The sequence below is a fragment of the Pseudonaja textilis genome, chromosome 2 (assembly GCF_049901715.1).
Source record: "Pseudonaja textilis isolate UNSWEBS1 chromosome 2, rPseTex1.2, whole genome shotgun sequence".
Taxonomy (NCBI): Eukaryota; Metazoa; Chordata; class Lepidosauria; order Squamata; family Elapidae; genus Pseudonaja; species Pseudonaja textilis.
In genome coordinates this window covers 206400012-206416641 of record NC_141991.1, presented here as the reverse complement: position 1 = coordinate 206416641, position 16630 = coordinate 206400012, and the positions used below count along the sequence as shown (strand labels likewise).

At 40.8% G+C, this 16630-nt stretch overlaps 1 protein-coding gene across 1 annotated transcript in view; it reads left to right on the top strand.

The window, feature by feature from the left end:
• The first annotated feature begins 858 nt into the window (after nucleotides 1-858).
• PRR16 (proline rich 16) overlaps nucleotides 859-16630 on the top strand; it is a 121860-nt gene continuing 106088 nt past the window's right edge. Inside the window, exon 1 of the mRNA XM_026720383.2 lies at nucleotides 859-1829. Coding sequence (XP_026576168.1) covers nucleotides 1647-1829 — 183 coding nt within the window. The 5' untranslated portion in view covers nucleotides 859-1646. The remainder of the gene's footprint in view (nucleotides 1830-16630) is intronic.

Sequence of the window (16630 nt, the reverse complement as noted above, 5' to 3'; positions counted from 1 at the left end):
ATTAGTCTCTAATATATTTCTGTTTTGCTTTTGTAAGATTCTATAACCACTTCACGTGTTTGTCTTAAAGGCATCCTAGTGACAACTTACACTTATCTGCAGTAGTTTAATTTCTTTTAATAACTTAACATAGTTTTTAATCAACACTTTTATGTATAATCGTTATATTATATAAGTTTTGTTCTGGTTTTCTACTAACAATCCAGAACCCAGTTGGTTTCCTAATGAGACTATAGTTCCATTTGAGCCCTTTTCAACTGCTTTATTGGATCAGGACTTCCATACAAATGTTTTTTATACACTGTGTTATGAAATACTAAACCCACTGAACGGCTGCTAGCCTGCCCACTTTGTCTTTCTTATTTATTACGGTCCGTTCCTACAAAGTCATTTCACAATGTTATATTCTAAGGGGATTCCTTCCCTCTCTCCCCCTCTCGCTGAAATAAAGGTAATTGACTCCTAGTAGCTGTTATGTCATAATTTAGTATTAACACACTCCTCCTCTGCTCAGAAGAAATCAAGCACCGTCATAAAGGTCTCACTCGAGAAGTTAGGCGCATTTCTTTCCCTCGCCAAAAAGGCACAGCGTGGCACGCGCCCGGAGCACACCGCCATCCGCCGCCCCTTTCAGAGAACGGTTCTTTAAAAAAAAAAAAACCGAAACAGAAAAAAAGGTAGCGATGTGGGTTAAACAAGCCCATTTATTCCGAACAATCAAAGCCAACAATCTCATCGCCAATTTTGCTTCTTGATTGACTCGGGAGCTTCCCCCACCCCTAATAAACGGAACCGACGCGTCGCAAGGGGTGCCCCGAAGTGTCTCCCGCCGTAGTATCCAAACGCCCTTTCTGGATGGAATTGGAAACTGCGCCCTGCCTAGCAAACCGAGAATCATTCCGGGGAGGGGGATGGGGGATGGGGTGGGGTGGGGGAGAAAAAAGCGAGCCTTGTGGAAAAATTATCCCCACCTTCTTTCTCCGCCTCCTTCGGCTCTTACGCACTTACACCTCTTTCCCGCCGCAGTCACTAGAGAAAATAAACGTTTTCCTGACGCCTTTCCAGAGTCTGGGCCAAACCATCCCGGGGGAGGGGCGTTTCTAGCGGTTTTTTCTTTTCTTTTTTTAAGGTCCAGGGCGGGGATAAAGTTTGCAAAAAGCGACTCTCCTCCCTCTCCTTAGTCTCCTTCACCCGGTCCGAAGGATTGGAGCGAATTGTGAGTTTTAGCGCGCCATGTGACAGGGGCTTTGAGGATAGCCGCGCGGGCCGCCGGCGCTCGCCCGCCCGCCCGCCTCTACACGGAGCCCTGGGCGAGCGGAGCGCCCTGTGTGTCTGTGTGAGGGGCTGGGGGGGCGGGGGGGAAGGGAGACCAGCGCAGGCGCAACGCCCGCCCGTCTGCTCGCCTGCCTGCAACCGGGGCGCCTTCGCTCAGTGCAGTTGATGGCAGTGCCGGCGCCCGCCGGGAGCGCAACGCCCCGGGGACCGGAGCCCAAGATGTGCAAGCCGAGCAGAGGCAGCGGCTGCAGCAGCTCCGGAGCTCGAAAGAGGGACGGGGACCGACAGTGTCATCCATCGCTCGTGGCAAGTCTGCTCTCCTGACTTGCCTGCCGTCCTTCCCCCGCCCCTCCCGGCGCTCCCCCCAAAGAATGTCAGCCAAGTCGAAGGGGACCACATCCTCTTCCTCCGCCACCTCCTCGTCCGTGTCCTCTCCAGCCGAAGGGGTGCCGCCAGCTTCCAAAGCCAAGGTGAAGGAACAGATCAAGATAATCGTGGACGATTTGGAATTAGTCCTGGGGGACCTGAAGGACGTGGCCAAGGAGCTGAAGGAGGTGAGAGAAGCGCCAGCTGGGTGGCGTGGCTAGGAAAAGAAGGCAAGCCACCCCCTGGTCTGGATCGCCCAGGGTAAGCCCGGTCCTCCTGCCCCGCTTCCCTCAGCCCGGACTGCCCCAACTCCTGGGGAACTGTGGCCGAAGCAGCGGCGGCGGCGGCAGGAGTGGACCGGACTGCGCCAGACTTGTTACACTTTCGAGGCTTGCCTGGCGGCCAGAAATCAACTAGTGTCTCCCTCTTTGGGAACTGGGGTGGACAAGCCCGCCTCGCCCCTGCCTTTGGCTTTGGCTTTTCGCGGGCTGGCAAGGTTAGGGTGCTCGTTTGGCTTCCTCTCAAACTGGCTCTTGGTTCCGAGGCTCTGGAGAAGATGGGCTCGAGGCGCGGCGGCGCAGTCTTTTGGCTTTCTTGGGGGATGACTAAGAACAGAGAAAGGAGTACCTCCTCCGAGTTCGGGAGGGGGGCTTGAGACTGGCGGGTCGGGGGAGCACTGGATGCTTTCCCCATAGCTACCCACTCGTCAGTTGCAGCAGCCAAAGTTGCTGTTCTCCATCTCTTCACGTAAAGCCATGTGTGGGCATTTCTCTCTCTCTCTTTTTCGCCTTCCCTACCCGGTAACTTGGGTGTTAGGTTTAGTCACTGCAATTCGCTGGCTACGGAGACACTTCCTTTCCTGACAGCCGGCGATGCCGCCACTGGATGCCTTGGCTTCTTTTCTGTGGGTGGTTACTTAATTTCACTTCTTTCTGTTGTGGATGTGATTTTAAGAGGTCGGGGGAGGTCGCAGCTTTGAGCCGGACAAATTTATTAGATTGGTCTTTAGCAAAGAAGAGCTAGGATAAAGCAAGTGATCTAAATCTGAGGGATTATGCTGAATTTAGGTGGGCCAGATAACATTTTTAAGAACCTAAATTATGTTATATATGCGCATGTTTCTTGGGTTTCTGTCAAAAACAGCAAAGGCAATCTGCCTGCAAAGATTTGTAAATAAGAATATAATTCCTCAATTCCCAAAGTCCTCACAACTGCTCACTTTCAAAACACATTGATATTTCGTCTTCCAGCTTTCCTCATTTTTTCAAACTTCAGGCAGTAGAGTGTTCCATGTGATCCAGTAGAATTTGGCAGTGCACTCTTGAGCCATTTTTAAATGACTTTTTCCAGCTTTTGGACCTCTTGTGTGCTGTGATGGTTAATAGGTTGTGATAGATTATGTAGTTTTCAGTGCAGTAGAAATAGGAAAAGTAGTAGATCCAGTTATGTAGCATCTGACACTTTTATATTCAAACATATGTAAGTCGAAATGGATATAATTAAAAGGTATCAGCATATGGATTTTTATTCATCCAAATATATACATACTGATCTGACTAATGCTATGACAAAGAATAAAGACCTTTCTTTCCTTTCACCTTGTTTAATATTGTGTTCTTAATGTTTAACACTCTGGAATTGTTACCTGAATTGGGTAGGCCTAAATGACAAGAGGGAATTAGAATCAGTTGCAGACCTAACTTAAGGCTTCATTAGGAAAGATCTATAATTTGCCTTAGGAATTAAGTCACACTTAGCTCTTTGAATTAAATACTATCGATATTGCTCAGGTAAGCAGATGGATAACATATAGCATCAAGGAAGGATTTTTAATAACTAAACATATAGAGATTTGCTTGCTGTAAATATACGGGGAGTGGCAGTTGGAAATGTATAAATATCATTTCATACTTTGAAAATGAAATTGCTGGAAAATCTGAATTGTAAATCACAGAATACATGTTATATATCTGCTGGCCTTAGATGTCTTGGGAACCAATATAATATAACCTTTAGCCAAGCAAATGTCAACTCCTTTAGTTTAATTTGCAGAGAGAATTACAGTGGAGATGTTCTGTAGTAGCAAACACTACAGTTCAAATAATGCAACTTATCTGTCCTTCTCAGAGCTTCTGCATTTCTTTCAGATGTTTAGTTTTAATTGATTATTTTGTTTTGTTTTGCTAGCGAAACTGGTAGATAAATGTTTGGGTTTTGCGCTGCATATTGAATGCAAGCTTGTTCATATTCTTTATTCATTACATTATACAAGTCATTTCCTTTGTTTTCTGATTTTTAAGAGATCTTGTCTCTAAGAGATGTTAAACACAGTTTTTAATTTGAAGAACTTTGAATAGTGCAGGAATAACTTTTATATGGTAACCCTTCCTTCACCCTGTTAGATATTTCTTCTTGGCAAAATGTTTGTTATCCTAACTGAGAAATCTCAATGCACATTTTAAATATATGTGGTTGTTAGTTATCTTCATGTAAGCAATTTGTATAATAATGTTATCTTTTAGTGTTTAAATTTAACCACTAATTCTGCCAGAGTGTATATACATTTTAGGATCTGGCAACCAACCTATCACACTAATGTGTTTTATGGTTTCCAAGGGCTTCTTTCTAGAAACTAAGCAGGATTTCGGTAAGTAGAAGTCACATGGCATTTACTATGACTTGGATCTATTATTATTGGCTGCTTCACTAAATCCAGTTGCAATAAATATTGCTGTTAGTGCTTGCTGCCAGAAACTGCCTCTAACTATGACGGTTTTAATAGAAAGGAAACTATAGTATAAAAATGTATCAGGGAAATATAAAGCTTGAAATTATAATATTATACATCTAAAGCAATATCTGTATCTAATCATGTAATGATTATTGCAGTAAATTGCCATTATCATACAAATTCTGCCTTGTCTTAGACACACAAGATTCTTTGAAATTGCAGAATGCCTAATTTGTTCAATAACCTATGTTGCAAAGCTTATTGAATGCTAAGCAAAAAGTGAAAAAATGTAGACTTAATATTAACTTCTGTATTCATATGGTATGTTTCATGTATATTTCATTGTTCTTTTGAGAAACCCAGTCATGCAAATAGTATATTTGAATCCAGTCATCAGAGACAAACTGCTTAGTTCAGGGCTGTCAAACTCATGGCCCGCAGGCCGGATGCATAACATGCTGGCCACGCCCATGCCCGGTTTAGTGAAGGAGGAAAAAAGTTGCAATACATCATGTGACATTGCCATGACAATGGGAGTTTGATACCCCTGCCTTAGTTCAATAACTTTTAATATATAATATGCCTTTATATCATGCCTCTAAAATTGGGTTTTAAACTAATGAAACCAATTTCTAAAAATATATTGGTCTTGTGTCTTTTAAGTACAAAAGTATACAGGTAGTCCTCGACTTATAACAGTTCACTTAGTGGCTGTTTCAAGTTTCAATGCCATTGAAAAAAGTGACTTATGATGATGTTTCAGACTTATGACTTATGACCCATGGTCACATGATTTACCTTCTGATGCATGACCAACTGACTCATATTTATGACAGTTGCAGTGTCCTTGGGTCATGTGATCCCCTTTTGAGATCTCTTGACAAGCAAAGTCAATTTGGAGAATTGGGGAAACCAAATTTACTTAACAATCGGGTTACTAATTTAACTGCAGTGATTCACTTAACAAATGTAGCAAGACAAGTCATAAAATGAGGCAAAACTCACTTAACAAATTTCTCATTTCTCTCTTAGCAACATAAATTTTGGACTCAATTCTGGTCATAAGTCAAGGACTACCTGTAGTTGAAGATGTTGGGGGCAATATGCTGATTCTGTAAACCATTTAGAGAGTGCTATGAAGTATATAAATCTAAGTGTTATTGCTATTCACTCTATAAGCGGGAATATACAGTAGCTGCTCCAAAGAAGGAATATAGGTTGGTTAATTCAATAGCTGTTTAGTAAAGCTGATAGAAAGTTACAACCATATAGAAGGGTTACTTTTGCTGAAAGTAAACAAAGGTAAATCCTTTCTGTCAAAATCTTTGGAAAATATCAACAACTTATGGAAGAAGTAACTCTATAGAACATTGCTTACATAGCTTTCCAAAGGATTGATTCTCACTATATATTTCTGAACAAACTTAGTAGTCATGGGATCAAAGTTAGAAATCTGTAACTGGTAAAAGAACAGAAATGAAGAATAGGAATATAGGAATCTTCTTAGAGTAAGTAGGTTAAATATAGTATTCCCCTAAGGAACTAAATTGTTATTGGTGTGACTTGAGTATTGAATGGTCTGAAGTAAGGAGTTATGATGGTTGTTAATGACAACAGAGGATTAGTAGGGTGACTACAACAATGAAGGAAAACAGAGTTATAAATCTCTCTAAAGTAGGAATTAAGAATTAATAAAGCAAATTCATTTTTAAAATAAAAAATAGTACATTATTAAAACAAAATGAAATCCTAATATCGTATTTATAGTTGTGATGGTGATTGACCAGAAAAGAGATCGCAGGTGGATGGTTTGATGAAAGCATTAATACAAAATGTAGAATGTACAATTCTGTATATTCCTTTCAATAATGTAGCATAATATCTCCCAGTACTAGTAGCTGGAAAACATATATGTGAGATCCTCTTTAATTCATGTTCTAATTGTAGATTTCCAGGAGACATCTGGTTGATAACAGGAAGATAGACTAAATAGGCTATGATATAATATGGCATTTTATATTTTTAAATGTCTAATTAAAAAAGAGCTTCTACCTATAAATAATAACAACACATTCTTAATTATCTAGAGGCACAGCTCTAAGCTAAGGGTAAGAATATATTTTGTACTCAGAATGGTGTTCATCTAGATAATTGCTATCCATTGTCCTTTCCCTTTTGCAATGAAAACAGTGGAGTCATGTTTGGTCCAATGCAACTAGAAACTTTTAAAAAAGAGGATTACCTACCTTTTTAAGCAAGCAGCTTTAAGAGCAGCATTGTCTATCTTATGCACATGTGGTATACTGTATAAATATGAATGAAAGTTTCTATTTCAGATGTAATTTCTATCAATGATGTATCAATTTTCCTAGCAGTCTTTAATATTTTATTTTAAATAGTGGATTAGATTCAGACTTAGGTATATTTCACATGGCAATTAATGTGGTTTTATTTAGTAACTTTTCACTTATGTTTAATTGGTGTCAATAAATCCACTTTAATTATGACTACAGTGTATTCAGTTATGTTGTGCCCTAAGTATACTTATAGTTTCAGATATTTGTCTTGCATTATAATGATGGAAATGTTGTATGTAAATGGGAATATGATTTAATACAGCACCAGCACTGAAGCTAAATACAGCACATTTATACTAAATAAGTGCAGTGTGCTTGATTTATTGCTTACATTAGCTTTTCTTTCTTTTTAAAAAAATGAAGGCTGCATACAGGTAATCCATGAGTTGCAGCAGTAATGGTGCTTGTCCATTACTGTCTCCATTAATGGCACCCCCATCCCTGCTCTCTCAGTGCATTTGTTAAACCAATGCATGGGTTGTTAAGTGTGCATGGATACCTCAGGGCTGATCCTGGAGAGCCTAATGCAGATGCATGCTTTGGGCCTCCCAAGACCTCTCTACACCCCCTGATATACCCCATGCTTCACTTGTCACTCCACAGACACTTGGGCCTCCTCCTCTGCACTTCACAATCATCCACTTACTGGTACCTTGTGAAAATCGGCAGAGCTCAGGAATGGGGAAAGGAAGGGGATCAGGCCTCTTTGCTGGGCCACATGGGAGAATTCTGTAAGCATCATCTTTTTCAATCCAGCCATTGGTGCAACATAGCAATGAAGCAGCTGAGCAGCATAATCGGGGTAAGTCCTGTGTTTTGCAAAGAAATGTTTAATTCACTAGCAAAGCAGCCTTCTGCATTTTGAAATCCGAGCTTTCTCTGGGCAAAGCACCCTTCCCCACCTCTCCGACATACCTCTGTGTTTTGAAATCTTATATATCTCAAGAGGGAGAGAGAAAACAGGTTGTCCCCCTTTATCCCTCTGAAGTACAGTACCTTTGGACCCATGATGACTTGATTCAGTAAGACAAAGCAGAAATAAATAGGTGAGTTCGCTGCAGTGTCTCTGCAGTCAATCATTAAGGGCAAATGACTAGGTAAGTTCTGCAGAATTCATAACTTTGAAACAGGGCTGTATGTTGCTTTTGAAGGGTTTGTTGTAACTTTGAACAGTCATTAAATCAACCTGTTGTACCTCAAGGACTTTAGTGAATGAAGCAAAACTTTTGTTACCAATTGAATTAACTGTTGGGATGTCAGTGAATCTGTTTTATGAGAGGATGAAGCTGATAGGAATAGACTGTCTACAATATTCCATCATTGCTGCAGAGAGTAAAAGAGTAAGAGAAAAAAAATCTTATTTGGGTTGGCCCTAGGAAAAGAAAGAATGACATGGGCAATTTAGAAAGACCTGGGTGAATAATTCAAGAAATAACAAAAGCTAAAGACTGAGAGCCTAGGGACTAGATGGCTAAGGAAAGTGGCAGAATTGTGAAGTGAGTTAATAGTCACCCCAGAAATAAGAATGTGAAAAAATAGCTGGGAGAAAGGAGATTTTTAATGATTAAGAGATAAGGAATTGAAGCAAGGAGAGGTCAGTGAAAGGGCCTTGCTTTTCAAATATATTTGAGAACAAATTTGAGATTGAATTGATCAGAAAATGAGATCAATGTTGGGCACTCGGCTTTATTTTCTTTCTCTTTATAATAATAATTGCCTCGTATTACTATTCTCTGGTATGGCAAAAGTTTAGGGATCTTTTCCTCTCTTCATACCATTAATTTTTCTTCTGTTTTATCTTTGGACCCATGAAAGCCTGTTTCAGTAGGATAAAGCTCTTAATAACCACTAGATGGGTGGACTTTTCTGTATCTGTTTGTATCGAAGAAATAATTCTAGCTGGAAGGTCCTCAGCATAAATTAGATGATGGTCCCAGAAATGTTTTCTAAAATAGGCTTTTTTAATGGGTGCAGTGACAGCATATGGGATTATCTTTTGAGAGTCTTGAATCTGTGTCTAGAGGTTCAACTCCTAACCACAGCTGCTTAGTCTTTTTCCTGGAAAAATCAAGTTGTGATGGGGCATGAGTGAAAAACAGTAAAGGCCTTTGTTGTGCTTCTTTCTTTTATCTAAGATGGATGCCTTATATGAGCCACAGTAAGAACTTTGGGATTCTCATATAGCAAATGTCTTTTGAAATGTCTAAATGTGTTTTGAAGAAATATATTCATTGATTTAAATCTGGGGATAATATTCTGAAACAGTGGGGCTTCTTGTAGATTTAAATCCACTTTTTCCATATTTCTTATCATTTAAAACTTGGAATTAAAAAAATGTTGACATAAAATAGGATATAAAATAGATTTTTAAAGATTTAAAATAGGAAATCTTCCCCTTATTGTTTTAGCAAGGAAATGTTTCCTGGAAGAAGCGGTGGTATTTCTTCTGTTCAAGAAGTTATCACAAGTGGGACAACTTTAGACCAATTTCTAACTATCTTTTTTGTGAGAACGTGGTAGAAAAAGTGATGGGATTGTAACGTCATAGGACCTTAGAAGAAGTGGGATGCAGCAGTCTGAACTCATTATATTGTGGGTAACATTTGGAAATACCTGAACTGAGAGAAAATACAACCCATAAGACCATCCTGACCTCAGTGACTTTTACTACCATCATTTATGGAACAGCTCTGAGAGACTGGACGGACTTAAAAGTCCCATTCTTTGGTGGTTTTTCTCTTTCATGGGAATTGATTCCAATTGGTAGTGGTTGGGGATGTGATATCTTCCAAAGAGAACTATATTGAGTTCCAGGGCTATCTATTCCCACTTCTCTTTAACATCGGCATAAAATGACTGGAAAATATCATTCATCAGCATGGGCTCAAATGACAGATTATATATCTTGGCTATTGTAAAAAAGAGATGATGCAATAGAAGTGCTGGCCCTATGTCTAGAGGGGAAGGCTTAAATCATTCAAGATAAGCATTTGTGGATCATATTATTCTGGGGCAGCACCATCTTTGGATCTGAAAATATGCTCTCCTAGTCAAAAGTAATGTACAACTTGGGGGTACTCCTGGATTCACAGATCCCACTGAAGAAGCGAGAGTTGTAACTATGAAAGCTTTTGCACAATTAACATTTTGTGCAACATTTGTAGCCATTCCTGAAAAGAAAAAACTGTTCACAGTATTCATACTCTGGTCATGACCTATTGCATTACTGTAATATTGCTGCATATGGTTCTGTCTTTGGAAATATTGGGATGCTACAGCTAATAGAAAATGCAATTGCTTGAGAAGGTTTCCTTCGTTATGCCCAGATGATCTTCAAGAGTTCCATTGCTTGACATTGTCTTCTGAATTTCTATCTGTTTCTGTAACTGGAGGACTGCCTTCTGACTGGTTTGATCAAACAGATCAAACTTCCTGTAAGTTTTGACTGTCCAAGAATGCCCTCTCAAAGGACCAAGAAATAGGATTTTTTAATCACTGTACCCATACTTTGAAACTATCTCCAAATGGCTAGATAGTCTATCTTTTCCCATCTGAATATCAGCATAGAAGTTAAGATAAGACTTTTCATCACATTCAGGAGAAAAACATGCTTTCAACATGGGGTTGAACTGACTGGCTTTTTATGACACTATTTTTATTGTTGTTACTACTTTCAATTTGTTTATTCTTAAGTAAAATACTTAAGTTCTTAAGTATTTTAAGCTGACATGATTTTAAGATGGAGCCTTTGGGAATCAATGATATATACATTATAAATATATGAACAAATAAATACATAACTTACAAAAACAGGACAATAGTGTGGCCTGACTTATATTATCACCTTTCATTTACAGTCTTTGTTCCACTTTCAAATATTAAACATTAATAATACCAGAAAAATATTGTTTATATTTGATTATGGGCGATTCTGAGTCTTCATGCTATTATAATAATTAGCTTCATGGAGAATGCCAGCTGAAACATCAAAATGTAAATCCTTACAAGATATTCCTTTTAATAAAATTAAGCCTCCATTAGAATTCAAGGATACATCTCTCTTTTCCTCCCTCCCTCCCTCCCTCCCCCTTTTATCTCTCTTGCTTTCTCTCCCTCTGTCCCTCCCCTTCTCTCTGTCTCTCTGTCTGTCTCTGTCTCTCTCTCTCTATACACACACACACACACACACACATATTATATACAATAATTTTTATCAATATAAATTCATAATGAAGTGAATTGATGCTTTTCCTGATAAATCTTTAGTCAAATTTTTGCAAAGAACTTTGGAAATGAAATAGTTTACAAAACAATTACCATTGCCTATGTGGGAGAATTTAATCACAAACTCATTTTCTGTACATTGAGTTAACAGCTTTGTCACCTTGTTTTAGATCTCTTATCTCACTTATTTCTGCTCTCAGAAATGTCAGTTAAACATATATTGAAAATAAATAATTGTGAGAATCAATTAAAATGTAAAATATGTTATTAGCAATTGAAATCTCTCCCTCTCCTCTATCTATCTATCTATCTATCTATCTATCTATCTATCTATCTATCTATCTATCTATCTACAGTGTTTCTCCAACAATACGCCCCCCCCATAGGGAGACCCAGCATGTTTTCTAGACATAAAATGAAATTAAGCCCCTTTCCCCAAATTTAGGCCTAGTTTAAAATATACGAAATTGGGGGGGGGGGAGGCGGGGGGGAACTTGCCATTAGGAGTGCCCCACGGGCAGCTACACCTCACCATCAGCCGGAGGGCTCCCTTACCCCTCCCTTACCCGGGTCAGCAGGCGGGTGGCATAGGTGTGGATGTCCGGCAGCATTTCAGCCGCTTCTCAGGCCTCCGTAGCTTCCATAGTTCCCACCGGTGCTGGCGCCTCTCCCCAGCGCCATCTCCAACAACAGCATCTGAGTCGCTTCCGCTTTCCCCCCATCCCCGTAACAACAGGAAAAAAAAAGATTTGGAAGTACCTGGGAGCGCCACGCGCTGCGTTTTGGTTTAATCCCGAGTGGCTGGGTGGGCATGAGAAGAGCCGAGTGAGCATCTCTGCTGCTGCTACCCTTGGGTGCTCCAGCCTCAGGCTCTGCAAGTTTGCAAAAGTCCCGGTGCATAGCCCATTCCTGCATTCCAAGCACCCAGGCCTAGCTGCAGCTGTTCCTCTCTTGCCAGCGCCGTCTTCAATAACAGCGGCAGCAGCAGCGAGAACCGTGGAAGCGTTTCAGCCATTTCTCGGGTGGGGGAGCCACCTCGGTAACTTCTATGGTTCCCGCCGCTACTGCTGCTGTTATTGGAGATGGCGCTGGTGAGAGAGGGACAGCTGCAGCTCGGCCTGGGTGTTTGGAATGCAGGAACGGGCTGCTGCACCGGGACTTTTGCAAACTTGCAGAACACGAGGCTAGAGCACCAAGGGTAGCAGCAGCAGAGACGCTCGCTTGGCTCTTTTCACACCCACCCAGCTGCTTGGGATTAAACCAAAACAGTGCGCGGCACTCCCAGGTACCTCAAAATCTTTTTTTTCCTGTTGTTACGGGGATGGGGGAAAAACGGGAGCAACTCAGATGCTGTTGTTGGAGATGGTGCCGGTGCACGGGGAGGGGGTAGAAATTAATTCACCCCCAAAAAGACGTCCTAGCCATTTTTGGGGGCTCAAAAAAAAAGAAAAAGGCCTGACCTTATTTTGTGAGAAACACGGTATCTATCTATCTATCTATCTATCTATCTATCTATCTATCTATCTATCTATCTATCTATCTATCTATCTATCATCTATTTCTCTATCTAAATAGCTTTCATTGTTTTCAGTTACTTGTTAGCTGTTCTTAGTTTACAAGTTACTTGATGATGGAACCTGTGTATTATGGCCAGTACAGCAGGGGTGGGATTCTACCGGTTCTGTCCAATTCTATAGAACCCCTTGTTAACTTTCCAAGCAGTTCGGAGAACCGGTAGTTAGAAGCAATCTCCTTTTGTTTTTTTCCACCCTTATTACATTCTTGCCAGTACGCCTAGACTTCCTGTGTCCAGAGCTTCTGAGGCTTACCTTTCTTAAAGGGGAAGGGTTGTTTTAAGAGTTTTACACTGCTGTTGGGAGGAAATACTTCCTTGGACAATCAGCACTTTGAAGGAATAATTGAATAATGAAGCAGAACTTTTAGTGACAGGGAACCAAGATGAGTGACATTCAGCAAGGCTTCTTGGCTAGCTAGAAAGATCAACATTCAAACGTGAGTTTACATACCCTTTCTGAGTTTTGGTCTAAAACTGGGTTTTGGTGAAGGTTAATTCTGTGCTTAGTGATGTTTAATCCTGTGTTTATTGATGGGATAATTTTCCCTATTCAGCTTCAACAAGCAACAGCTACTGTTGTGATTTAGTTATTTGTATTGCGTTTGAATTTTTTCCTGTCTCGTGGTTTCTTTTTCTTTCTGGAGAGGGGGTCTTCCTTCACTGCTTCTTTCAATACTATCTGGCACTGTCCTTTTGGGGTATACTTCCAAGAGGCAGGATGCAAGCTTGGCACTGATTTTTTTTACTGCCTTTCTGGGTTGACCTTTCTTATACCTGGATGATTTACTTAGGATATCTTGTGATGTGAGTGAGATCAGCTGGTATCTTTAAGTGGTGCAAATGGATCTAAGGATTGCTTTTCTTGGATGTGCTTTTTCTGGAGAGCTTAAGTGACCTCTCTGCTAAAGGGTTTCACTTTATGAGCAAGAGTTGGCTGCTTGATAGTTATCACTGCATTTTAACTATTTTCATTCTCAAGGTGCTCTGGCACCCTGCCCAATTTGTAACTCTGACTTGCAGGTATTTTTAATCTGATGATTGGTATTTAGGGCAGCATTTTGCAAGCAAAGAAGCTTTTTGTATTTTTGTACAGGTAATCCTTACAATAGTTCATTTAATGACCATTAGTTACAATGGCACTGAAAAAAGTGACTTACGACCATTTTTCACACATGACCATTGCAGCATCCCCGCTCTCATGAGAGGCCAGGCGAAGAGAAGTGCCCCTTGACATGAGTGATGTTGAGTTGGCCACACCCACCCAGTCACATGACCACCAAGCCACACCCACCAACTAAGCCACACCCACAACCTCCCAGAACCAATTGTTAAAAAAACGGAATCCCACACCTGCATGCAGCAAAAATGAAATGTGTTGAACTATGCTATATTGTACAGTACATATGGAAATGGGCTGACATATCCTTCATTAAAAATAGTCTCTTATTTTTATGGCCATCAACTATTGTGTTAAAACCTTAAATGATACAGGTGAATTTTTATCACTGAACAAATATTTCCATAGAAGTTGGGAGATGTTCTTGCTACTCAGGGGACACAAAGCTTCTGGGTCAGCAAAGCACCTCTCAAAGCTTTTAGTCAAATTCATCTTCTAGAAATATTGGCATGGCTGCCTTGAGGGCTTTCATAGATTGTTCCTCTGTGGATGTTTGTGTATTCATGCATAGTCTGTACCTTTTGCTAGTAGTTTCAGTGGAAGAGTTGATTGGTAAGGAGACCACCTGGAAAAGCCATAGTTGATCTTCCATAGGATGAGGCTGGCTCAATGCTTCAATAGCCGCTTTGCAAAGTGCAGTCTTTGCAAAGCTCAGCACTTGTAACTAATACCTGGGCAATCATTTTGTGACTACCTCCATCGTAAATGGCACATCAACTGATGATGTTCAGTTCATCAGCATCACCTTTGTTATTTTAAATATTCTTAAATATTATTCTAAATACCTTTAATTTTAAAATAGGACCGTCAAAAGATTCAAAAATTAAGAAAAAGAAAATACAAAAGAAAAATCCTTCAACAGTGAATTCTGATTGTTACTGAGAAGGCACAAAAATTGCTGAAGCTTTTTTCCTGTTGAGATGACTGACTTGGAAAAGAAATTCAGCCTGCATATTTTCAAATTCTGCTCTATTTTCTACATTGTTAGGTATATATAAAATGTGTGTGTGGTATATAGAAAGAGTGTGTATACACATATACATACTGTACATGTATGTATACATATATATGTATGCACACATGTATACATATTTTTATTACTAAACAAAGATCAAATGAAAATTTGTGGAAGTCTGAATAGATCTTATCCTGTTCAAGGCATCATGCTGAATAATCTGCGACCTCATATATCCTCTTCTATCAGCTGTATAATTTATAGTGTCACCTAGGGTTTATCCATATATACTCTGCAAGAGATTTAGATCTTTTCTGTTAGACAAATTAGAAATGAGAAGCTTTGTAAATTTAGGTTCAAAGGACTGCTAACTCTGAACTGAAATGATCAGTGAAATTTTTTTGCTGGCTCAGCCTTTAACAGCATCAGGGTTTGGCTTTGTTAGCTCAAACTTTGTAATATGCTATTTGAATTGTCAAGGAACTTGGCCAACTGCCTAAGTCAATCACTTAGGATTGAGTAGATTTAAGAGAGTTCTTCAAACTTTTGTGACAGTGTAAGAATCCTATGTACTGTAGCAATATACGGATGGTTTTATCTAATACACGTAAATACAGCAAATATTTGAACAATCCCAGTTATGAATTTAGGTGGATTTTCTTAATGAATATTACATCTCAAATCTGATAAATTGTATCTCAGAAAATGGTTCTTATAGGAGCTGCTGTTTGAATGTGAGCTATTATTCAGTGAGGCTGAATAGCTAAGTCTGGGTTCTAGTTGTTATGTCTTTGGAACTGGTTGGAGTCCCCAACCAGGTCCGCTGTTTGAGCGGGAGTACCAGCCGCTCCCATTGGCTGGCACCGTTTGACAGCCGGCTATAAAAGGCGGCTGTCGAGCAGTGCCAGCCCTGTCGCCGCCAGCTAGTCTGCCTAGTGAGAAGGCAGACGCGGCAACCCTTTATTCATTGTAATAAAGCCTTTTACATTGCACTCTGGTTCAGCCTCGTTCCTCCGCCGCTCTATAACACTGGCGACGAGGATGGGATGTGATCAGAGGCTACCAGTAGTGCGATTCTGAAGAGCTGAAGCCACCGATGCTCACAAAGAGCGCGAAATTCAAAAAGCCTCCGGGTTTTGAGCTGTAGTCACTAGAGCGAAGTCACGGGCGTTGAAGCCGTAGCCGCCGGCGCTCACAAAGGGCGCGAAATTCAAAAAAGCCTCTGTAGCCGGAGAGACAGACACCGCCGGATAAGCGCAGCCGCAAGCGCTCTTCTAAGAGCGCGAATTTTGAATCAAGACTGAAGGGACGAGCCCTGCCGTTTCCAAAATGAATGCCAATCCGACATTCCCGCCATTCAAGCCAGCCGAGGAAACATGGGACTCATACAAAAATCGTTTCAGCTACTTCCTCGATGCCATCGGTTTAGCAGATGCTGCTGAGCACAGGAAAAAATCCTACTTCCTCAGCTACTGTGGGGCTGCGGTTTTTGACACCGCTACAGCACTAGTCGCCCCTCGCACTATCAGGAGCATTCCGTGGGATGAACTCCAAGAGATCCTCTCCAACCACTACTCACCTAAGCCATCCCAGATAGCCAGGAGATATGCTTTCCGAACCAGAAAACAGGCTGAGGGAGAGTCAATTAATGAGTATGTGGCAGCTCTGAGGACAGCTGCCTTACAGTGTGGTTTCAGAGACTACCTAGAAGACATGTTACTGGACCAGATCGTCTGTGGGGTTAGAGACCTTAGGCTTCAAAGACGTTTGCTAGCAAAAAAGGACTTAAACCTAGCCTTAGCCGTGGAGGAAGCCCAAGCTGCTGAGCTCTCTGCCCAATCAGCAGCTGAAATTCAAGGAACTCCTGTAAAACCCAGCAGTTCCACCATCCATTCAGAGGAAGTTTTCATTGAAGAAGACCCCATAGACTCAACAGACATTAACCGCCTTAAGCAACAAAAGCCTTCAC